Source organism: Dermochelys coriacea, chromosome 8 (genome assembly GCF_009764565.3).
Source record: "Dermochelys coriacea isolate rDerCor1 chromosome 8, rDerCor1.pri.v4, whole genome shotgun sequence".
Classification (NCBI taxonomy): Eukaryota; Metazoa; Chordata; order Testudines; family Dermochelyidae; genus Dermochelys; species Dermochelys coriacea.
In genome coordinates this window covers 75,315,360-75,340,646 of record NC_050075.1, presented here as the reverse complement: position 1 = coordinate 75,340,646, position 25,287 = coordinate 75,315,360, and the positions used below count along the sequence as shown (strand labels likewise).

The 25,287-nt window shown below is 40.6% G+C and overlaps 2 protein-coding genes across 10 annotated transcripts in view; one reads left to right on the top strand and one right to left on the bottom strand.

Annotated features, from left to right (window-relative positions):
• GLMN (glomulin, FKBP associated protein) overlaps positions 1–5,469 on the bottom strand; it is a 39,148-nt gene extending 33,679 nt beyond the window's left edge. For 3 of the 4 annotated variants that reach the window (XR_006273897.1, XR_006273898.1, XM_038414444.2), the window contains exons 1-3: positions 5,316–5,469; positions 4,215–4,289; positions 2,697–2,822 (exon numbers count right to left, since the gene is read on the bottom strand). Coding sequence is in view for 2 of the 4 variants with exons in the window: in XM_038414444.2 (XP_038270372.1) it covers positions 2,697–2,822; positions 4,215–4,280 (192 nt within the window). In the remaining 2 variants the exon portion in view is untranslated. Of the gene's footprint in view, positions 1–2,696; positions 2,823–4,214; positions 4,290–4,964; positions 5,273–5,315 lie in introns of those variants that run through there. The other variant, XM_038414441.2, reaches the window with a different exon arrangement.
• The window catches only part of RPAP2 (RNA polymerase II associated protein 2), a 62,547-nt gene continuing 42,658 nt past the window's right edge, over positions 5,399–25,287 (top strand). For 5 of the 6 annotated variants that reach the window (XM_043491242.1, XM_043491241.1, XM_038414439.2 and 2 more), the window contains exons 1-8: positions 5,399–5,491; positions 8,126–8,171; positions 9,019–9,133; positions 10,806–10,904; positions 12,540–12,605; positions 17,052–17,140; positions 21,049–21,084; positions 22,053–22,992. In XM_043491242.1, the coding sequence (XP_043347177.1) occupies positions 5,428–5,491; positions 8,126–8,171; positions 9,019–9,133; positions 10,806–10,904; positions 12,540–12,605; positions 17,052–17,140; positions 21,049–21,084; positions 22,053–22,992 (1,455 nt within the window). In that variant the 5' untranslated portion in view covers positions 5,399–5,427. The remainder of the gene's footprint in view (positions 5,492–8,125; positions 8,172–9,018; positions 9,134–10,805; positions 10,905–12,539; positions 12,606–17,051; positions 17,141–21,048; positions 21,085–22,052; positions 22,993–25,287) is intronic. The other variant, XM_043491240.1, reaches the window with a different exon arrangement.

Genomic DNA, 25,287 nt, shown 5'->3' with positions numbered 1-25,287 from the left:
AGCAAACTAGGGAAATGTGGTCTAGATGAAATTATTTTAAGATGGGAGCATAACTGTTTGAAAAATCATACTCAAAAGTGTTCATTATGCAATGGTTCACTGTCAAACTGGGAGGATGTATTATTGAATGTTTTCATTAATTACTTGGATAATGGAGTGGAAAGCATGCTTATATAAATCTGCAGACAACACCAAGCTGGACTGCGTTACAAGCACTTTGGAGGACAGGATCAGAATTCAAAATGACCTTGAAAAATTGGAGAATTGGTCTAAAATCAACAAGATGAAGTTCAGTAAAGACAAGTGCAAAGTATTATACTTAGGAATGAAAAAAATCAGATGTGCAACTACAAATGGGGAATTACTGGCTGGGTGGTAGTATTGCTGCAAAGAATCTGGGCGTTATAGTAGATCACAAATTGCATATGAATCAACAATATGATGCAGTTACAAAAAAGGCTAACATTCTGGCATGTATGATGGTCGAGTGTAAGACACAGAAGGTAATTGTCCTGCTATGCTTGGCACTGGTGAGGCCTTAGCAGGTGTACTGCGTCCAGTTCTTGGCACCACACTTTAAGAAAAATGTGGACAGAGTGGAAAGAGTCCAGAGGGGAGAGAAATAAATGATCAAAGATTTAGAAAACCTAATCTATGAGGATAAGTTAAAAAAACTGACCATATTTAGGTTTGAGAAAAAAAATGAGGGGAGACCTGACAATAGTTAAGGGCTATTATACAGAGAACAGAGAGCAATTGTTCTCCATGTCCACTGAAGATAGGATAAGACATACCGGTAATCAGATTAATCTGCAGTAAGGGAGATTTAGATTTGATACTAGGAAAAACGTTCTAAACTATAAAGATAGTTCCAAAGGAGGTTGTGGAATCCTTGCAATTGAAGATTCTTAAGACAAGGTAAGGTAAACACCTGTCAGGGATGGTCAAGGTGTATTTGTCCTAACTCCATGCTGGAGGCTGATCTAGATGACCTCTCAAGGACCCCTCCTACCTTGCATTTCTATAATTCTGTGATCAATGCTGGTTGTAACATATCATAGGCATTAACCTGAATACAAAGTTTATCATTACAATGTTCTGTTCTGGGCATCCGTTATGCTCTCCTTCCCTATTTGGAAGAATGGAGGCAAATTCTGAAGAACATTCTCCAAAATATACATGGAATGGTTTTTCTCCTATGTCAATATAAACTTATGCATTTCCAGGTGTGTATGTGAATGTGCTTTTCAAATAGGGATAGGCTGTCTGTTCTCATTCTTTTATTGGAGGGTAGTAGCAAAATTCCAAGCAAAAATCAGAGAGAACACACTATTTGAGGAAGGAGGTAAACTGTTCTTTTCAGATGTTAAATCCTTACTCTAAAATTCAGTGGGGTACAGAGGATGCAACCAGACTACTTTCCATCTTTCCATGAAGTGGGACAATATTATTCCGTCCCTCATCACCTTTTCTGATTTCCTATCTATCTCTGGTTTCAGAGTAGCAGCCGTGTTAGTCTGTATTCGCAAAAAGAAAACGAGTACTTGTGGCACCTTAGAGACTAACAAATTTATTAGAGCATAAGCTTTCGTGAGCTACACCTCACTTCATCGGATGCATCCGATGAACTGAGCTGTAGCTCACGAAAGCTTATGCTCTAATAAATCTGTTAGTCTCTAAGGTGCCACAAGTACTCCTTTTCTATCCATCTCTGTATCCCATATAAGTATGTTCTCCTGGTTTCCCAATCTGGTCATATACTTCTCTGAACTTTCATTCTATTACTTCCTGTCTGCTCACTTTCTTCTTAGAATCTTGGCCAATTTTAATCCATCTATCTGGAATTCTCTCTGCCCCAACAAAAAGTCACTATCACTTTCCCTTTTTAAAATTTGCCTTAAAATCTCTCTTAAAATCATTGTATTTTCCACTGAATGCATCTGATGAAGTGAGCTGTAGCTCACAAAAGCTTATGCTCAAATACATTTGTTAGTCTCTAAGGTGCCACAAGTCCTCCTTTTCTCTTCTCTTCTGTTTATCTTAATTAATGAACTATTAATGAAAGGGTTTGTTAAGGACACTGCGCCTCATATCCTTGCTTACAGCTAAATTGTACACTGCTCAGGAGGAAATATACAAAGTTGGCTTTAAGCCACTTCTTCAACTCTTTCTGTCCTGGACCAGTTGTGCAGCAACCTGGATCCCCAACATAAGGCAATGCAGCCTGAGGGCTGCTCTAAGATGCTCCAGCTAACAACAGCTCTAAGGGGCTGATCTAGAAGTCAAGAATTACTGTAGTACAAGGAAGCCCCTGCTTCCTATGCTGACAGCCTGGAGTGGTCACATGTAGGAGCCACTAGCATGTCTGTACGACATGAAAGGATCGCCCTACTCTGGGGTAACCTCTTGCGGTTGGCTATGTTTGTTTCAGGTCCAGTAACCATTGCCAAAACAGCTTCACAGAAAGATGAATCTGGACCTATACAAACTGTACATGTCTGTCAGTGTATACCTGGTACAGTGCCCTGAAATTGTACGTCCTTGCGGGTACTATATGGTATATGTATCTTACAGAGATACTAAGAATAAAACTCTCAAACAATGTATAAACATCTGGAATATGCAAAATTTAACCTAATTACCTATGTGTTTAAAGTATACCGCTAAAATACACACAGATACAGATTTAAACTTACCTTATTTTTCTCATTTTGAATTACTTCTAATACTTCTGCTGCATAACCTTCTTCTAAGCACTTCTGGCCTGCTACTTGAAAAAGATTAAAATCTTCTCCTTTGAAATTTTCTTCTTCTAGAATTTGCTACAATAAAAATTTATCTTTAACTTTACATTTATATAATGTAAATCACAAACAAACCCAAATTTGAGTTTACAAATTTAATTTAGCTGTAACTTTAGTTTTTACTATACCTATAATTTATCATTTAGATACTAGTATACTCTGAGGGAATGCTAAACCAAAAAAAATTAAAAATTCTGCAAAATTCATTTGTAACTATAATGTGTTATTTTGACACCATTTTCAATTATTTGCTGACTAATATTTTGAAATAAATTACCAAAATAATTGAAAATGGTGTGATTATATTATTATTGTGTTTCTGTGTTATTCTGATAAATAAACTATGCAGAACTTTGCAGAATTTTAAAATGATCAGACTTCCCTCAAGAGTACCAGCCTTCTGTGTGGTGCAATCTGGGTGCGGGCAGCTCGGTGGGGGTGAATCTGGATGCACAGGGGCTCAGTGCAGGGTTCTGAGTGCAGGGCAAATGGGACTCTGCAGTGGAGTCCAGGTGAAGGTGATTAGGGCTCAGTGTGGGTGTCTGGGGGAATAGGGCTTGGTGGGGCGGAGGGTCAGGATGTAGCTGGTTGGGGCTCAATGGGGTGCAGGTTTGCGTGTGGGGGGCTCCTCATGCAGGGGTTCAGGCTCAGCAGGGTGGGAGTTCGGTGGGGGGTTCCAGGTGCACGGATGGGGGGAGGGGATCTGCTCTCCCTGTCCACCAAACCCCCGTGCATCCGCCCCCCCCCGCCCCAACAGAGCCTCACCATCCCCCCCGGAACCCCTCCCGACTCCCCCCCCCCCCCCCCCCCGCAGTGCAGATCTTCCCGCAGCCAGGGGAAATTTCTGGGTGTTGATCTGACCAAGACCTGGGTGCTCTGTGCAGGGAAGAGGAAAGCAGATCCCACTCAACCTCAGTGATTTACCTCTCCCCGGCTGCCTGAACAGATGCATCTGAGGGGAGGGAGGGTGTGTGTGTCTGTCTGTCTGTCTATCAAAGAAAATCTGTGGACAGGGGCGCAGAATTCCCCCAGGAGTAAAACAGATACTAGTAATTACCTCAGAACACATGCCACTCTCAATAACACTTTCCCTGACGTGAGATTACACCAAGTCTTTTGGAGAGGCACATTTTCTTCTACATGCTCTTGCCTATTGCTGCTGTCTCTTAACTGGCTGTAGAAGCTACTGTTGAGGGAAGCAGAGCACTTCCTCATCCAAGAGGCAGGGTCAGGTGCTAGTAGCAGTCTTAGGACAAGAACCAGGGAGCAGGCAATGGAAACTGGAAACCAAACCTGCATGGTCATGAAGACCGCTATTGAAAGCTCCCCTGCTTTTTTATTTTAATATCGTATAGGCAATGCCATTTTCTGTAACTTTTAGTATCTTTTTACAAAAAGGAAGTTACTTACGCATCTTTGTATAATGGCTTGAAGTTCCTCAGTTGCCATCATATCTTGACTTTGTTCTTCTGACATTGAAAAGCTCTGTCACAAGTTAGAGTACAGTACCGAGTCACATATTGTTATAACATTATATTCATTATTCTACTGGATTTAAGATAATTCATTCTTTTTTTAATCTAGTTATGGTTTTGGCCTTCACCCCCTGGCACATCCCCTGTATCTCCAAATACACAGAGGTCTAGTACAGGCTCTGTTCTGAGCTTTTAATTGAAAGCTATTTGAGTTATTTAACTTTCCCCTCCACTCCCCAAATGGATAATTCCAAACACACACAAGGAATTTCACTGGAGTCTGGGGGTTACTTAAAGGATCCGAACATCAATGAAAAAAGGGACTCAGTGAGGGAATTTGTTGCACTCAGCTGTCAGTGCCTAAAAAGGATGAAAGCACCTAGCATCCTCCATACACTTTGGGACACTGACACTGCAGCATCCGCATCGCCGCTGGCCACGCTTTGGGCATCTGGAGCACGGGCTGTATGGGATCCTCTTGGACAAGGTTCACGCAGTAGTACGTGGGATTATAACCCATGCACTGAGTCACATCAGACACTGCCCAATACTCCTTGGCCTAAAATAATGCAACTGGTGTCTCTTAAAGCAAATCAAAAAGCAGATCGCCGTTCCCGTCAGAGGCCAGGGCTGCGGGGGCATCGCACTGAAGGAAGAGAAAGAGGAGACCATGTGGGTGGCTCACAGCAAAATCCTCCAGCCAGAGGCGGAGGCTGTAAACAGGCCTCCGAGCTCCAGTCCTCCAACCAGAGGGGCAGGCGGGCGGGGAGAGTCGTTGGGGGGTCTCCTCAGCCGGCCCCTCTGAACCGGCTCCAGGGGACACGTCTGGGGAGCTGCCCCGGGTGAAGCGAGGCGAGGCTCGGGGGACAGGCCCAGTAACCGCCCCTGAGGCGAACGTGCCGGGAGAGGAATAAGGAGCCCGCCGCCAGGGGGCTAAAACCCGCGGCAGCAGCCGCTCCGCTCCCCGGCAGCGCGAAGCGCCCCAGCCCCCTCCCCCCGGCGGCGGGGCAAGCAGCGCGCGGCGCCTGCCTCCTACCTAGCGTGCGTCCGCAAGAGGCCGCGCCGGTCCGAGCCCCGTGTGCCGCGTCTCAGGCTCCGCCTCCCACGGCGCCCTGGCGGGTGTGAGGGGTCAGGCCGGGCGGGCGATAATGGCGGCGGCGGCGGCGGCGCTGCGGGTCGGTGCGAAGGCGAGATCCAGCCGGAGACGCGCAGGTAGGATTAGTACGGCACGGCCACAGCCACACACACACTCCCCCCCCCCTCCCGCTTCCCGGCCTCGTCCTCCCGGGCTCAGCGCAGGGGACTGACCCAATCCGTCCTGGGGGAGGGGGGTGTTAGTGGTTTGCATAAACAGATTGAGAAATTGCTTAGGGCCCCAAGCAGCTCAAGCTCCCCCCCCCATTATTAGTATGTGTTGAGGGGGGCAAAAAGATTCCGGTTTAGGGCTCCCAGAGTATTAGCACCCGCACTTGGGGGGGGGGGCTCTGTGGCTGGCCCAACCCTGTGGCATGGCCATCCCCACTCCTGGCCTGGTGGTGTGGCGTGCCCTGGCTGTGGTGTTCTCCTGTAACTATACCGTGGGTAGAGCCCTACCAAATTCACATCCCTGAGAAACGAGTCATGGACAGAGAAATCTGGTTAGTCGCTAAGGTGCCACAAGTCCTCCTTTTCTTTTTGGTCTTCTGTGTGATTTTACCCTATACTATACAGATTTCACTGGGGAGACCAGCTTTTCTCAAACTGGGGCTGGTTGTGGGGGGCAGTTGCAAAATTGCTGTAGGGGGTTTGCAGTATTGCCACCCGTACTTCTGCGCTGCCTTCAGAGCTGGGCAGCCAGAGAGCGGCAGCTGCTGACCAAGGGCCCAGCGCCGCAGGCAGCAGCGCAGAAGTAAGACTGGCAATGCCATACCATGCCATCTTTGCTTCTGCACTGCTGCTAGTGGCAGCACTACTTCAGAGCTCGGCTCCTGGCCAGCAGCCACCACTTTCTAGATGCCCAATTCTGAAAGCAGTGCTGCCGCCAGCAGCGCAGAAGTAAGGGTGGCAATACCACGACCCCTCTACGATAACCTTGCAACCCCTCGCAATCCCCTTTTGGGTCAGGACCCCTACAGTTGCAACACTGACATTTCAGATTTAAATATTTGCAGTCATGAAATTTAGGATTTTAAAAATCCTGTGACCATAAAATTTACCAAATGGACCGTGAATTTGGTAGGACAGTAATCATGGGTCATGGTGGAAATTTCCATATCTCATTGTTAGTGAAGCTTGGCAAAAAGGGGGTGTCTGTATCCCAGGAAAGAGGGGATGTTGGACAACATTGATGTAAAGGTGCTTGGCGTTAGGCCACATGCCCCAGCATCCATGAGAGCGACATGCATTACTCTTTTAGGGATGTGGCTTGTTGGATGCAACTTTTATTTTCACTTGCTTCCATGTAAGGACGCTGTTGTGCGGCATCATTAAGGACGGTCTCAACCTAAGTTGTTTGAAACTAATCAAATAAAACAAGCCTATTTTCTGATCAAGCACCATTTAAATGGAATGTCTTGAAAAAGTGTTGTGTTAAAAAAACAAAAATCTCCCCTTTTTTACATAATTCTTTTCTACTTCTCTTTCTGTATAGAAGTTTATTTTCAAAAGGGAGTGACTAGCTAAAGGGAAACAGTAAAATTGCTTTGTATCAAGTGCTGTCAACTGCACAAAGAAGACAAGCTGGGGAGGCAGAAAGATATTGTAGGGGTGTTGGGACTTTTGGAGGGCTTGGTTCTGAAGCTTTTTTTAGTTACAGGAAACTTAGGTTGCATCTACACCCAAGAATGTATCTAAAATTTTTGACACCTTCTGCCACTTGTGCTACCAATGGTTTGGGGAAGAGGAGCTAGTGTAGGTCAAACCCCTGTTAAAGTCAGCAATGTTCCACATGGGTGTAGGTGTCCGTGCGCGTGGCGCCTGTTGCAGAATCAGGGGTCATATTATTTCACCTGTTCAGAGCAGATTCAGCCAACATCAGGGGGCAGAAAAAACAGTGCCAGCCAATGCCTTGTCTACATTAGCATTTCCGCAGTTGCTGTTGGCACTGGAATTACAATGGTGGGAAATGTTATGGAAGAATCCATAGGACGGCGTAGCCACATGCGCTATAGGCCCCAACTCCGGGGCTGGAGCTACAGGCGACAAATTTTCAATGTGCTTGGGGATGCTCACTGCTCAATCCCTGGCTCTGCCACAGGCCCTGCCCCCACTTCACCCCTTCTGTGCCCTCCCCTGAGCCTGCTGTGCCCTCCCTCCTTCACTCCAGAGCCTCCTGCATGCCATGAAACAGCTGATCGGGAGGGGGAGAGGTGCTGGGTTGGGGAAGCTGATGGGGAGCTGCTGATGTATTACTGTGACTCTTTAGCAATGTACATTGGTAAATTCCTGCTCCTTCTCGGGCTCAGGTTGGCCACCCATGCCCTAGGAAATACAGTTGTTACAAAATCTTCAGGCTGAAATGTGACAGTTGATCCCCACCATCCCCAGTTGATAGTATCTCCTCAACTTGTTTTTTTGAACAATGTACAGGACTAAAATGATTTATTCCTCCCTGTCCTGTAGTTTGCCAGTAGATAGTGTGCCAACTTATTTGGTCTTGCTGCTGAATATTTAGCTAAAAACTGCTACAGCTATCTATTTAGAAACCCCAGAAGCACAGATTTCCAAGCAGTTGCTTATGGTTTGGCTTGTGTGCAAATATTTCTTCCCTGAGGCTATTTATGTATGGAAACATATGAGCCACAAATGGATGTTTTGTTATTTTGAAAGTTAAAAGGTACATTGATTTATATATTATTTTATTACTAGGAAATAAACAATCAAGTATTTTGAAAAATGAAGATGCAGCACAAAGGTATGATGCCTAGCTAATGTTACATAGTAATAATAATTGTTTTTACTTTACCGTTCTCTCCTCTTTACAGAATGTCTTTGTGCTTTTTCAGAAATTTCAATAACTGTGTAAGGAAGATACTTACCATTCTAATAATATTTAGCAAGTTTGTCTGCTATTCAGCACTGTAAGATGATTTAAACAACTCCGCAGATTTGTCTTGAGTTATCATATGCACACCTGTTCCTTCCAACCTGTCTCTGTCTGAGTTCTTTTCATTACCTTCCTAGGCTCTTCATCCCAGTCCCAATCTTCTTGTCCAGCCAGTCCCATTGCAGTCTCAGGTTTCCTCCTGCTCTGGGTCCCGGTCCCAGTCCCCAGCTGTTCCACCTAAGGGCATGAAGGTTTTTTGCTCTTAAAAGAAAAATTTCGCCCACTAACCAGAGTACGTGTGGGAAAACATTTACATGCTGCTTTTCTTACAGTTCTGACTTCTGGATGCTGTGCTTCATTTACTATTTACTTGGGCACTGGCTCAGAGTTGCATATTAATCTTGTTACAATGATGTATTTACTTCCCAAATGAACTGTTTTCTCCAATAAAGATTGTTCAGACTGCCTGTGGGAGAAGCCCTGTATACTGCTCCAAGAACTTGGCGGAATGCCAAACCAAGTTTGGAAAACTCAATGGTTCCCGGTTGCGACAAAATTCTAGTCTAAGTGGAATACGTTGCTGAGGTCACCGTAGTAAAATGCATACCAGATCATTAAAATGCTACACTTCATATAGGAGAGAGACAAAAGATATGTTTGAGAGAATTGTGTATGGTAAAGTGCTGTCTATGTAATTCAATTTACTCTATTGTAGGAAAGCAGCACTTGAGGCTGCTATTAGAAAGAAGATTGAATATGAGAAAAAAGCTCTGCATGTTGTTGAACAGCTATTGGAGGAAGATATTACAGATGAGTTCCTTGTGAATTGTGTACGTGTTTCTTTTGCAAGTTCTTACACTAATTTGCGTCCCTAGCCTCTGTTTGCCAGAAGCTGGGAATGGCCGACAGGGGATGGATCACTTGGTGGTTACTTGTTCTGTTCATTCTTTCTGAAGCACTTGGCATTGGTCACTGTCGGAAGACAGAATACTGGGCTAGATGGACCTTTGGTCTGACCCAGTATTGCCGTTCTTATGTTTTTAAAGTTCTTTTTAATTCTTGTAACAAATTTGTTAGGGTAATAACCATTCAGTCATCCAGTTTCTCTTTCAATGCTAATATACCCTCTGTTCTTGCTTTTAATGTTTCCACTGTGAAAATATTTGTCTTGTTTTTAAAAGCTTGGCTTAGCCAGCCCTATTCATGATGAGTATTGCTTACTTAGGTGAGTAGTCCCACTGCCTTTAGTGGCTCATGGATTCCAGATTGATGAGTGTGGTGTAAAAAGTTAGGATCAGATCATCTCCTCTGTGGTAAGGGGCTTTAGAGAAAGGCCTTTGCCCCATACGACTTCCCTGGCACCATAACTTCATTAGAACAATGCAAGGACTATCCATGTTGTGGTTGTTCTAGGTGAGGCTATGCTGAAAAGACAATACAGCTCCAGGTTGTATATCTTTTCTGACTACTCCCAGTTGGCCCTGCAGAAGTTAATATGTGGCTGAGCTTCCTCTGCTCACGGTAGGGGAGAGAGCCATGTGCAGAGGGCCTGCTCTGAATGCATATATATATATATATATATATATATATATATATATATATATATATATATATATATATATATATATATATATGATATGATCCAGGTCACAGATACTATTATTCAGCATGATATAGGGTTGTAGAATCTAAGGGTTGTAGAATCTGGCCCAAGGGGAATTGATTATGTTGCAGGCGTTAAACTGAAACACTCTCGTGAAGATACCTGACAAATGATGTATTGTATTTTATCTCATGTATATGTTAAGTAGATCTGGGCAAACATTTTTGTGGTTGAATCTGAGTTCAGCTTATATAAAACAAGTTCCCTTCTACTTGGTGCTGAAAATTTTTGGCAAAGTATGTACCATGGCTTGGGTACTCTTGAAAAATATTTAGCTGGATAAACTTACCAAAAACGTCATTATATTGTGTGTACCGTTTCTTCAAATTGTGAAGAATTTCACAGGGCCATAAGCATAGTTATTTTACTCAGTGTTCATCACTTAAACAGTAATATAAATGTAAAAGCATGAAAAGTGTCACTAGATTTATAATAAGAAAAGGAGTACTTGTGGCACCTTAGAGACTAACAAACTTATTTGAGCATAAGCTTTTGTGAGCTACAGCTCACTTCATCGGATGCATTGTAAAAAGTGTCAATTAAGCTATATACACAGTGGAAATAGTAGCCATTTATGGGGAAAACTGCAGAAATAACTTCTTTACAAAGTTATCTAAATAAAAATATAAGATGTTTTTAATAGTACTGTCTATCTCTTACTGTGTGTGCTCACTCTATTACCATTTTTATCTTTTAACTTCTGCTTTTTAAATAGTAGTGGTTTTACTAATTTTTTTTAATGAACAAACTTAAGCATTCATGTACTTCTGAGTTTTGAGAGTTATGATACAGTGAATGCTTTTAAAATAATTCTGTTAACTATTTTCTAATGATTTTAGGGAAATTTTATTACTCCATCTCACTATAAGGATGCTGTGGAGGAGCGTTTTATCATCAAACTCTGTGGCTATCCCTTGTGTCAAAATAGGCTAGAAAATGTAAGTTTCTTTTTAATTAATATTTTGATGGTAAGGGCTTTTGAGCCTTTCTTTATCTTTTCCATTCTCTCTTTGTCATTCTAATCATATGATCAGGAATCATTCTGTGTTACTCCCAGGTGAAGGTCCTGTTGCTCCCCACCAAAAATCTCTCTAATTAAAGGGAAAGATTGAATTTTCTCTTTTGGCTATCACTACCGCATGACTGAATCCTTTGTCCTCTTTGTAAACTGACAAAGAATAATATGGTTTAAACATTATGGATTTATGACTGCAGCTGTGCAACAGGAAAAGTTTATTTCCCATCCTAGTGTTTTCTTTTCTGTGAAAGCACATATCTCCATGGGAAAAGAGGCTTATAATGTTTAAAGACAATATTTCCCCATGGATACATTTTAGAACTCTTTGTCACTGTTGGATAGGTTGGCTTCTTAGGAGCCTCGCTACTGTGGGGTTATTGGGGGACTCGGAGCCATTGCAGAGGTATAGATCTGTCTGCATAGGCCCACAGGAAGCATAAATGAAACTTCAGAGCCTGAAGTACAGTTGACTTAAACTGTGTTATAATGCTAGCTGCAGTATAGTAGGTAACTAGTTAAATTCATTTAATGTTTCTATTACAAGTAGGAAACAACTTCCTAGATTTTAAAAGTAACAATACTCTCAATCCCTAAATTTGACACTGTAAGTAAATTTCCATGATCTTGGTATTTGGCCTTTGACATCTAGATCTACTTGTTTCTGGAGTTTAATCTCTCACAGCATAATAAAAAATAGGACTAGCTCCTGTTGCACAATTGAAGTCTAATGACATCAATTAGTATTGGTATCAATTTAGTAATTCCAGTATGGCAAATATGATCAGGAAAAGTAAAAAATCTATGTTCTGCTTAAATTAAAGTGAAAGATCTATGTCTTACATATTTCTAAGATTCTTATTTCCATGGGATAAAAGCATTATTTAGCACAAGATTTTCTAGATCAAATGTAAAAGGATATTATTAATTTCATAAAATTAGACACTGCATCTAATGATTACCTCCAACTCATGCTTTATAACATACAAGAAAGTCTATTTTGTGGGGGGGGTTGGGGGATGCAATTTCTGTTACATCTTTGAAATACGTCAATTAAACTGGTGACAGATGATCAGATTGTGTCGTCAATACCTTCATCCAGAGTGGAGGATGGGGAGCGTCAAACACCTTTAGCACTATTGTCCCCCTTCCTAACACTCGGCAAAGAGCTTTCTACTGGGTCAGGTTTATGTGTTAGAAGGGAGGAAATCTCTTACATGGTCCTTCCTCTGGCCCCACAGATATTTACCTAGGCTACTATCTTATCTGCTCTGTGGAGCCATCTCTGTGGTGGTCAGAGGGTGTGCCTTGTAGGACAGCTTCATAGGAGCCTCACCAATGTAGGGTTAGAGTGGGGGACTCACAGCTAGCACAGAGACCTCCTGCAGATCTCCATACAACAGTTACACATGAGTAATGTTACTCTTGCAGGTAGTCTCATTGGCTTACATATTCCAGTCACCTAATTTGTAACAGTAATTTTTAACAAGTGGTTTAAAACGAAAGATTGATCTGAAGTTATAATCCTGGTCTCACTAGTAAGTATATCACTTTTTAGGTGCCAAAACAGAAGTACAGAGTTTCAACAAAAACAAACAAAGTTTATGATATTACAGAAAGAAAGGTAAGATTTCAAGTCTTCCTCTAACATATAGCTAATTTTGTCTTAAGTCTCCTACCTTTAATTTTGCAACAGCTTTCTTACCAAACCTTGTTTAATCACCAATATACATTTTGTTATTAGCAAAATAGATTTTACAAACCTGTAGAGTATAAAATAGATAACCGGATGTAAGCCTCTCTGGATGCTACCTACCTTTTAAAGGAAAATGCTATATTGTGCTTATATTTAAAAGGAACGCAGTGCAGACAGTTGCAATCCAACAGTAAGATCTTATTTATATGTTAATTCAAATCTGACAATACTGATGTATTGCAGATAAATTTGTGAACAGGTGGCTTTCTCAGCCTCCTCCAAATCAAAGATTACATAGTTTTCATAGGGTGAAAGTTCATCCCCATCATACAGTTTGATTTTTATTGACAAAGAAACTAACAGCATAGCACAGATTCCATCCTAAGCCCTCCCACAGCTTGACGACTACTAGTGTTCTTTTTTGATTACTCTGTAACTTAGACTGTATTTCTAAGCAACTGCTCCCTTATATTGGGTAGAGAGTTAAAAAGCTGTTTGCAATAGTGAATCAACGGCATCCCTTGACATTTCCCAGCAGGATCTATGCAGAATAGCACTGCCAGCCTATCATATGATCTGAGATTTTTTTCTCTCTCTTCTCTCCATAAATAATGGCCATACTGGGTCAGAGCATTGATCCATCTAGCCCTGTATCCTGTCTTCTGACAGTAGGCCGTACCAGATGTTTCAGAGGGAATGAATAGAACAGGGCAATTTCAAATGATCCATCCCCTGTCATCTACTCCCAGCTTCTGGCAATTGGAGGTTTTAAAGACACCTGGAGCATGGGGTTGTGCCCCTGATCATCTTGGCTAATAGCCATTGACAGTCCTATTCTCCATGAACTTATCTAATGCCTTTTTGAAACTAGTGATAATTTTGGCCTTCACAGTATCCCATGGCAATGAGTTCCTCAGGTTGTCTGCATTGCATGAAGAAATACTTCCTTTTGTTTGTTCTAAACCTGCTGCCCATTAATTTCATTGGGTGACTCCTGGTTCTTGTGTTATGTGAAAGGGTAAATAACATTTTCTTATTCACTTTCTCGACACCATTCATGATTTTATAGACCTGTCATATCCCCCCTTAGTTGTTTCTTTTTCTCAGATGGACCCAAAGTCCCAGTCTTTTTAAGCTCTCCTTGCATGGAAGCTGTTGCATATCCCTAATCATTTTTGTTGCTCTTTTCTGTACCTTTTCCAATTCCAATATCTTTCTTCAGAGTAGCAGCCGTGTTAGTCTGTATTCGCAAAAAGAAAAGGAATACTTGTGGCACCTTAGAGACTAACAAATTTGTTTGAGCATAAGCTTTCGTGAGCTACAGCTTATGCTCAAATAAATTTGTTAGTCTCTAAGGTGCCACAAGTACTTCTTTTCTTTTTGTGAATATCTTTTTTGAGATGGGGTGACCAGAACTGCACACAGTATTCAAGGTGTGGGCGTATGCTGAATATATATATCGTAGCATTATGATATTTTCTGTTTTATTGTCTATTCATTTCCTAATTGTTCCTAACACTCTGTTAGCTTTTTTGACTGCTGCTTCACACTGAGTTGATGTTTTCAGACAATTATCCACAATGATTCCAAGATCTTTTTTGAGTAGTAACGTCTCTTTTAAACCCTGTAATTTTGTATGTATAGTTGGGATTATGCTTTCCAATGTGCATTATTTTGCATTTATCAACATAGAGTTCATCAGCCATTTTGATGTCCAGTCACTCAGTTTAGTGAGATTCCCTTTGTAACTCTTTGCAGTCTGCTTTGGACTTAACTGTCTTGAGTAATTTTGTATCATTTGCAAATTTTGCCACCTCACCGTTCACCCTTTTTTCCAGATCGTTTATTAATCTGGTGAGCTGCACCTTATAGGTGTGGTCAGATGTTTGGCTGTGTGTGTATGTTCTTTCTGCGTGCTGTACTGACTCTGGCCAGATAGCCCGTACAGCAGGCTCCACTTAAACTGCCCAATAAAACCACAGACTCAGTTCGTAGCGAAGGCGCTTGGTCTGATTTATTGTTAATGAAGCATGTTCCTAAAGTCCTGGATCAGTGTTTACAGGTACACTAACACATGTATGCCCATTGCAATGGACTAGTTCACTTAATGGCAGGACTTTCCATTATCCCCTAGGCCAGCCAAAGACACTCCCCCCTCTGAGATACATTTTTATACACAGAAACAAACAAGTTATGTATTACCCCTGACGGATTTGGGTGCCACCCTCTGATGGATTTAGGTGCCACCCATTACCTTATACATATTGGTTCGATCAAAACATCTGTATCCATCATGCTGTCATCCTGACCTTATCTTTAGGATGGGTCAGTGCGTTCCTGTTATCTTTGGGGAATATGTTTGGTATTTAGGTGTTCTGGTACTAGAGTTGTCAGATATACGGTTTTCGACTGGAATGCTTGGTCGAAAAGGGACCCTGGCAGCTTTGGTCAGCACTGCTGACCAGACTGTTAAAAGTCCGGTCGGCGGCACAGCGGGGCTAAGGCAAGTTCCCTGCCTGCCGTGGCTCCGTGCAGCTCCCGGAAGCAGCGGCATGTCCCCTCCTGGCTCCTACACGTAGGGGCAGCCAGTGAGCTCCATGTGCTGTCCACACCCCAAGAGCTGGCTCTTCATTCCCACGGCCAATGGGAACTGCGTGGGCAGCACCTGCAGAGAGGGCAGTGTGCAGACCCACCTGGCCATGCCTCCGTGTAGGAGCCAGAGTGGGGACATGCCGCTGTTTCCAGGAGCTGCTTGAGGCAAGCACCATCTGGAGCCTGCACCCCTGACCCCCTCCCGTGCCACAACAGCCTGCCCCAGTCCTGATCCCCCTCCAAACCTCAGTCCCAGCCCGGAGCACCCTCCTGCACCCCAAACCCTTTAGCCACACCCCAGAGCCTGCACCCTCAGCCGGAGCTCTCATCCTCCCACCCACATCCTGCCCCAGCCCTGATCCTCTTCCCGCCCTCCAAACCCCTTGGTCTCAGCCTTGAGCTCCCTCCTATGCCCTAAACCCCTCATCCCCAGCCCAGAGTCTGCACCCTCAGCCAGAGACCTCAACCCCCCCCCCCACATCCCTGCCCAAGCCAGGAGCCCCCTCCCGCACCCTGAAACTCCTCATTTCTGGCCCCACCCCGGAGCCTGCACCCCCAGCCAAAGCCCTCAGCCCTTCCCACAACCCAACCCCCTGAGCCAGCCTGGTGAAAATGAATGAATGAATGAGTGAGGGACAGGAAGGGAGGGATGGAGTGAGCAGGGGAGGGACCTTGGAGAAGGGGCAGGGCCTCAGAGGAGGGGTGTGGCAGGGCAGGGGTGATAGATTTTGTGTGAGTAGAAAGTTGGCAACCCTGTTTGGTACCTTTTTTCTGGAATTTGTTTGCTTATATATTTGTATGCCTAGCACTATTTATGAATGTGTGTTTTTGCAATATCAGCCATGTTCTTGCCAGATTCTGTGAGCAGGGACTGCCTCTTGCTCACAATTTAACTTTGCTTTATATTAGCAAGTTCTAACCATTACTTTAGCTCAGGCCTCATACCAGGCCTTTGATACAAGGGTTTATGTTTCAGGCCCTCTGCCTACTACAGCAAGAAGCACTAACCACCTTATAGAACAAGGTCCATTCACTACTTAAACTGTTCTTTCATGTACCTTTTAAAATCTTCAGTATTTTATTTAATTTAATTTAATTTTATTTAATTTAAAACTCAATCTTATACCTTTATGGGGATGGGGAAGTGTTGTGCAAAACAAAGTGGCAGGAATTGCAGGTATAATCTTATATTCTGCATCCTTTGAACTTCAAGTTTTGAGATACGGAGCAGATGATGAGATCCACAAATCCAGCATTTGTTCTTCCCAGAGTTGTGAATTGTCAGTTCTCTTTTAGATAGCATGCCTTTTATTTCTATAAAGAGTGCTGGATTTAGCCTAACATTGATAACCAACTGCTCATTCAAAGTTCAACACTGGCCAGATTACAAATAAAAAGCCACTTTTGCATGTGAATTGTAGTGCGTGTCTGTAAACTGTGCAGTAAGCTCTTTGAGGCAAGGATCATGCTTTCCTCTATGTTTTGCAGAGGTTTGACTTCTCTGTTTGTGTATTACCAATGACAATGTTGGTGCTTAATATATAATAAAAGTGCAAGGAGAAGACCTATAAAGTTACAAGGACTTCGGTGGGGGAGCATGGTACACTAACTTTTTGTTTTGAGGTTTTTTGCATGATGGATAATTTTGCAAGGCACTTGTTTTAGTTTGGAAGAAGCCCTTACTGGTGATAGGCTCTTTAAAAATGTGAATATCTACATTCTAATAATGAAGTCTATACATTTAAACCAAAATAAATACGCTTTAATATCCTATTTTTCCAGTGTTTTTGCAGCAATTTTTGTTACAGAGCATCTAAATATTTTGAAGCTCAGATTCCCAAAAGTCCAGTGTGGATGCGAGAAGAAGAAAGGTAATTTGATCAAGTGTTCTTTTTATTTATTCTGTGTGAGTTCAGGTACAATACAACTAGATTATACTGAAACTGAAAAAAATCTAAAACTATAAAAGGCTAATGAGGTGTGTGTTATAAAAGTTGTACATATAATCAAGATGGTAATTTTACTGTATTGACATGATTGGCAAAATTTTGATACTAGTTAACAAAATTGTTCAGGGTCTGATCTGGAGAGGTCCTGAGAAATTACTATTCCTATTTAACTTCAGAAAGTCCTTCTTCTTAAATTTGGAATAGGCATTTTTTTTAAAATATAGTAAGGTTAGGATTCATTCATTTTATCCTATTACAAAAGTTGTTCTAATCTTAACATAGCACTGATACTGGATTTGAAGTCAGATCTTAAAAATATGCATCAGAAAACAGAATATAGGACTACAACAAAAAGCAGTATTACATCTTGGGCAAAACCCTAGTATCTATTCTTTTTTAAGCAATAGATATGGGGGAAAAGGCAACATTTTGGAAGGGTGTAATTTTGTCATTTCTCTTGGTAAATTGACTACCTGGGTAAGTAGGGAAATAAGTACTTGAAATTAACCAACCAAACCACTGGATGTCACCATTTCACAGTACAAATACCTGCCTGGAGAAAGGTCATACAAGTTTATCTAACTTGCTTCAAAAATATTCTCTAAGATGCTGGTTTCCAGAATCTCCTGTATTTAGCTCTAGTTCTAAATGGGGAAAAAAGCTAAAACTAAATTTTGAGACTGACAAGGTTTGCTAAGAATTGCCTAGACTGTAAGCTCTTCAGGACTGGGGCTGTCTGTCATTACTAGCACTCCGTTGATGTTATATAAAAATAATAATTGGATGTAAACCTGTAAAGACTATCTCTGAAATCCTTTCAAGAGTAAAGAATAAAGTTATCTCATTGAAAACCTGCAAATGGAGAATTTTGCATGATACTGTAATATAAATAGTATTTTTGACATGTTATATTCTCATCTTGAGATTTCAGACTTAAAACACTGAGAGGAATGGGACAGTTCACATCCATCAGAGCTATTGTTTCTGTGGACTGAAGAAGACAGCACTGCATTAGTTTTCATTTGATTCATGTTTAGAAGGTTTCCTTGCAGCCATAGGAGCTAGAAACAATTTTAAAAATAAATATCCAAAGCAGTGGTTCTCAACCAGGGGTTTGTGTACCCTGGGGGTACGCAAAAGTCTTCCAGGGGGTACATTAACTCCTCTAGACATTTACCTAGTTTTACAACAGGCTACATAAAAAGCATTAGTGAAGTCAGTACAAATTAAAATTGCATACAGGCAATGACTTGTTTGTACTGCTCTATATACTATACACTGAAATGTAAGTGCAATATTTATATTGCAGTTGATTTATTTTATGGTTATATGGGGAAAATGAGAAAGTAAAAAACTTTTCAGTAATAGAATGCTGAGACACTTTTGTATTTTTAGGTCTGATTTTGTAAGCAAGTAGGTTTTAAGTGAAGTGAAACTTGGGGGTACACAAGATAAATCAGACTCACTCCTGAAAGGGGTACATAGTCTGGAAAGATTGAGAGCCATTCTTGTAGAGCACTGTTGGTGCTGCAAACAAATAAAAAAGCAAGCTAATTTTAAGTCCTAAGAGACATTTTTTTGGGGGGGAGAAGATCCATTGAACACTTCTTAAATGTGCAAGAATTGTCAGGGTGTCTTTCTAAAAGCAATATTACATTTTCCTTTTGGTTTATAACAAAAATGTGTTTCTAAATATGCTGGATATATTGACTGCTAAACTTTATTTTAAATCAGCAGTTGGTTAGAATTAGGGCTGTCAATTAATTGCAGTTAACTCGCACGATTAATTCCAAATAATTAATCACAATTTAAAAAATTAATCGCAATTAATCACACTGTTAAACAATAGAATACCGACTGAAATTTATGAAATATTTTTGATTTTCTACAGTTTCACGTATATCTATTTCTAATTACAACACAGAATACAAAATGTACAGTGTTTGCTTTATATAATTCTTTATTACAAATATTTGCACTGTAAAAATGATAAACAGAAGAAATGGTATTTTTCAGTTCATCTCATACAAGTACTTTAGTGTAGTTTCTTTATCATGAAAGTGCAACTTACAAATGTAGGTTTTTTTGTTACATAACTGCACTCAAAATAAAAACAATGTCAAACTTTAGAGCCTACGAGTCCACTCAGTCCTGCTTCTTGTACAGTCACTAAAAGAAATAAGTTTGTTTACATTTACGGGAGATAATGCTGCCCACTTCTTAATTACAATGTCACCTGAAAGTGAGAACAGGCATTCACTTGGCACTGTTGTAGCTGGTGTCTCAAGATATTTATGGGCCAGATGCGCTAAAGATTCATATGCCTCCTCACACTTCAGCTATAGTTCCAGAGGACATGCTTCCATGCTAATGATGCTTGTTTAAAAAAAAAAAAAATTCATTAATTAAATTTGTGACTGAACTCCTTGGGAGAGAATTGTATGTCTCCTGCTCTGTTTTACCCGCATTCTGCTATATATTTCATGTTATAGCAGTCTCGGATGATGACCCAGCACATGTTGTTCGTTTTAAGAATACTTTCACTGCAAATTTGACAAAATGCAAAGACGACACCAATGTGAAATTTCTAAAGATAGCTACAGCACTTGGCCCAAGATTTAAGAATCTGAAGTGCCTTCTAAAATCTGAGAGGGATTAGGTATGGAGCATGCTTTCAGAAGTCTTAAAAGAGCAACACTCTGATGCGGAAACTACAGAATCCAATCCACCAAAAAAGAAAATCAACCTTCTGCTGGTGGCATGTGACTCATGATGATGAAAATGAACATGTGTTGGTCTACACTGCTTTGGATGGTTATCGAGCAGAACCCGTCGTCAGCATGGATGCATATCCCCTGGAATGGTAGTTGAAGCATGAAGGGACATATGAATCTTTAGTGCATCCATCATGTAAATATCTTGCAACACTAGCTACAACGGTGCTATGCAAACTCCTGTTCTCACTTTCAAGTGACATTGCAATTAATAAGCAGGCAGCATTATCTTCTGCAAATGTAAACAAACTTCTTTGTCTGAGTGATTGGCTGAACCAGAAGTAGGACTGAGTGGACTTGTAGTGGACTAAAGTTTTACATTGTTTTATTTTTGAATGCAGTTTTTTTTTTTTTGGTCCATAATTCTACATTTATAAGTTCAACTTTCATAATAAAGAGATTGCACTACAGTACTTATATTGGGTGAATTGAAAAATACTATTTCTTTCTTTTACAGTGCAAATATCTAGAATCAAAAATAAAGTGAGCACTGTACACTCTGTATTCTGTGTTGTAATTGAAATCAGTATATTTGATAGTAGTAGTAGTTGATAGTAGAAAACGTCCAAAAATATTTAAACAAATGGTATTTTATTGCAATTAATTTTTTTAATCGCTTGACAGCCCTACTTAGAATACAAGATGGTTTAAAAATGAGGTTTGCGGGAGAGGGGGGTATAATAAAAACTTCCCCGAATCATGATCGTGGAAATCCTATTCAAAATTGCTAGTGGTAGGTTCCTGCAAACACTTACATGAGTAGTTGCTCGTATGTGTATGTAGCCCTCTTTGAGTTCTATGGGACTATTCAGAAGAATAAAGTTAGTTATCCACTTAAATGTTTGCAGGGTTCAGCGCTAAGGCTGTATATAAAAGCTCCAGTTGTTCATTTTTCAGTATCGGTAGTTGGAAAACTGTTCCAAAAATTTGTTAGTCTCTAAGGTGCCATGAGGACTCCTTTTCTTGTTCCAAAAAGATGTTTCAAAAATATCTGTTACTGTGTCACCTTTGAAATTCCTGTTTATTAAATCCTTAATCTTTTTATCTTTTTGGCAGACCACCAGACATAGAACTGCTGAAGGAGGGGCAAAGGTACAGCTGAATCAATGATTCTTACATTTAATGTATTCACAGTTGAAAAGGGAAGCCTTTGATTTCCTGTTTTACTGCAATATATAATGTACCATTATTGCAGACCACATAAAGGATATTTGCCTTGTTTAGCTTTTTCCTTTGTGATGCTAAAAAGAGTATTTGATCTGTATGATTTAGTGTACAGCTGCTCGTAGCCTGTAACTCTTAATTGAACCTGTTGAAACCTGACACAAACGCAGTGTTTGTACTCCCATATTTTGTACCATCGATTCTTTATAAACTAAATGGTACCAATTATATGTGTTGAAAGCTTCTGTGAGTCTTAATATAAAACATTTATGTCTGCAAAATATAAGTCCTACCACTCTTTGTTTACTTCCCCCTCTTTGTCAGTTCTGTAAATTGTGATTTTTTTTTTTCATGTTTTCCTCTACAGCATTTGGCCATTAGTGGGCAAACACGCATACTCTTGCAAAAACAAGTAATCTACTATCCCCTTGTTTTTAATCAGTATACTGTATTTTATTCATATAATGGAAAAATGTGGCTTAAGATGCCTGTGTTCACTCTAGAATTTTCAGGTGGTAAAATCTGGCAGCGTAAGTCTGACCTTATGCTCTTTTTTCTTCTAAATTTTGTCAAAGCAAATATTTGTTTTTTCTTTTTCTCTCTACCCCTCATTTGCAACATAAGATGTCTGCTGTATGGTATCTGCAGTCGTCATCCTGATTACTAAACACGAAAACTCTTTAAATTTGAAATTTTTTTCTTAGAAAACAAATCTTATTTAGATCCCTTAGTAAGGGTCTAATTCTTAATGTTAAATAAAATAATGCACCTTTGCTAGACCAAAATTATTTGTTCATTCTTAAAATATATGCTATTGAAAATCACCTAGTTTGCAAATGCTATTATAACTAAAGTCTGTCCTGTATTTTAATGATAGTCTATTTCTTCTGTTACAGTGGCCAGTCTGGGGAAGAAGTAAAACTGCATCATGAAGTCATTAAAGTCTCAGATATTGAAAATCCTAAAACATCAGCAAGCCAGTGTGACTCTGGTTCCCATGGTACATACAATGACAGCAGCAGTGATGCTGAACAAGAATTTGTTTCCGCTATTCTACCAGGAAATCGATCAAATGCAACCAGTCTGGTGCAACCATTGCACAAAAAAAGTATACTCAAAAAGAAGCCTGGTCAGAATAAAAACTCCACGCATAGAGATAGAGACCAGAGAGTGATAAATATCACTGAACAATTAAGTGAGTGCAAATTAGAAAACCAGGAAAAAAAGAGTTCTTGTTCTGTTACTGGCATTTCTTCAGACACTATTATATCAGAAAACTTAAAAAATCCAGAAAACTGTGAAAGTAGGTGTAATGGTTCACAAGTAGTTTTGCTAGGTGTGAGCAAAAAGGGGGCAGAACAACTGAAAAAAATGCTTGCTAAATCAAAGCAGCATATCAAACCTGAATTGAATGCACCAGTTGATTCCCTTACTGCCACACATAATGTGTTAGATGTGCTTAAGCAGACTTTTATTGAATGGAGGACTGAAGAAACTTCCAAGTTTCTCTGTGGTTCCAACTATGCTACTGTACACTTACCAGAACACACATCGGCTGTTAACTGTGAGAAAGAAGAACTTGATGAGGATGACTTAGAAACAGCAGATGACCTTAATGATGCTGTTGCTACAAAGGAATCTAAAAACAGTTTGAACCAGTCTTTGCCTTTTGGGGGCACAGGTGCAACAGTTAAACCTTTGCCTAGCTATGAAAAGCTAAAAGAAGAAACAGAACTATTGGGACTAAGAGTAAAGGAATTTTATAAAGGAAAATGTCTCTTGGCTGAAGAAGCAACAACACAGGTGGAAGGAGTGGAGCATCCTAGCAATGTTAAAGTAAGTATCCTGAAAAACTGGACTGTTTAGTTCTGTATGTTTATACAGTGCTTAATTCAATGGGACACGTTGTGAGATGTCACCGGCGTGGTGCTCTGCTCTGTTTAATGATAACGGTCGGCTGCATGTGTGTGTTCCCTCTGTGTGCTGCCCTGGCTCTGCAGATAGCTGACACAGCAGACCCCAAGAGAACCCCCAATGACCACAGAGTCCGATAAGGTACGAAGACACTGGCCAGGTTTATTGTCCAACGAAGCACAGTAATAGTTTCCCGCAGACCCTACAGGACATACTATGAATATGTGCCCCCTGACAATGGATCAGCTCAGTCAGTGTCTGGATACTCCATTGCCCTCTAGGCCAGACAAAGACAATCAGCTTATACACAGGTACAAACAAGTTACACATCACTCCTGACATATTGAGGTACAATACCGGTGTATTAAGAGGAGAACGTAACCAGACAGACATTTAAATTGTTTTACTTAACTAAAACAACAATTTTAAGTATTCTGGATTTTTTTCTTCAACAGCAAACATACAATATTTTAACAAAACAAGCATATGTCCCTCGATTCTCACATTTATCTCAGATTTCTTCTCCTTGTTCCACCCCCAGCAATCTTCTATTCATTGAACTTTGCACTTTTAGAGAGGGGTAAGGGATTGACTCTATGTACACAAATTTGCAGAAGGACATTAGAGTTGAGGTCTGTTATTTCTCACCTCTATATATTATTTATTCATTTAAAAACATTTTTGCTGTTAACAGCATGTTGCCTCTGGAGACACAAATCCATAGTTTGAGAACTGCAAAACTAGGCATCTTTGATGGTATCTTCTAAACTGAGCACTGAGTCCCGTTGGGTAAATAGAAAGATTAACCTAAATAATCTATACAGAAGCCTGTAGAACCCCATAAGATTGCGTCCCTAATCCATGAACTATTAGAACTCATTTACAGAACTTTTCTTAAACATTACACGAATATATTGTCTCATACTATAGAATTAGAATTTATAATCCCTATTCCATGATGAGATCTCTTTGAGTTATAATGTATCTTTAGATAGGTTTTTTTCCCTCAAAAAGCATTTTATCAAAAAAATCTTTTTTAAATCATTGTTTTTATCTACCCTGTTACTGGAATGTTCTGGTACCATCCTGGCACATGTTTATCTTACTAGTGCTTAGTACCTTTTAGGTATGTGTGTACGTGTAACATCAGCCCTCTCCTTGCCAGACTCTGAGCAGGACCTATCTCCTGCTCGCAGCTTAACTTTGCTTTATGTTAATAAATCTTGACCATTACTTTAGTTCAGGCCTTAGGCCTCGTACCGGGCCTCTGATATCAGGTTTTATGTTTCAGGACCTCATCTTACTATAGGGCACTGATCTATATGGCCTCTAGGTGCTACCACAATATAAATGTTGATGATGATCTAATAGTAAAATTTCAGCATTGTCACCTTCTGTATGTCACTCTGAAGCTAGAATGTCTGAGTCCATGTGATTAGAGAGACAAGATGGATGAGGTAATATCTTTTATTGGACCAACTTCTGTTGGTGTGAGAGACAAGCTTTTAGTCACACAGAGCTCTTCTTCAGGTCTGGGAAAGGTACTCCAAGGGTCACAATTAATTCCAAGGTGGAACAGATCATTTGGCATAAGTAGTTAGCACATATCCTGAAGGATCATTCAAGGTAGAGTGGTCCATTAAAACCTCTTCAGTTACAGACAAAAAGCAGGGGTTTGTATGTTACAGATTGTTGTAATAAGCCGTAAATCCAGTGTCTTCGCTGAGTCCATGGTTTTTAGTGTCTAGCAGAGTTATGAATTTAACCTCCTAGGCTCGTTAGTGTGAAGCAATGGAAACAGCTACAAGCATGGCTGAGAGCTCTTTTTCTCTACAATATCACCAGTTTCAGTCATCACTGGGATTTACAGTCTATTGCCATATGTACTGGTAAATAGAGGCACATGACTTCACAATTTACACCTGTGCGGCAGAATGGCTTTGTTAGTAATAATAATTAAGGATGGTCAGGTCCTGAGCAATTACCTAGGTTTTGGCTAGCTAATGTCATGAATTCTCATGTTCAGTTTCAGCTTGTTAAGTTATAGAATGTCATAGATTACTCAGCTGTTTCAGTGTGCTTTAACTTGGTATAAAGCACAGAAAGGAAGCATTGCTAAACTGAACTAATGTAAGAATGTTAAAGGTTAAATTAATGCTATCTGGCCATTTTGCAGATGCACAGAGGGAAGAAATGATGGAAGGAGTCTTTTCTTCC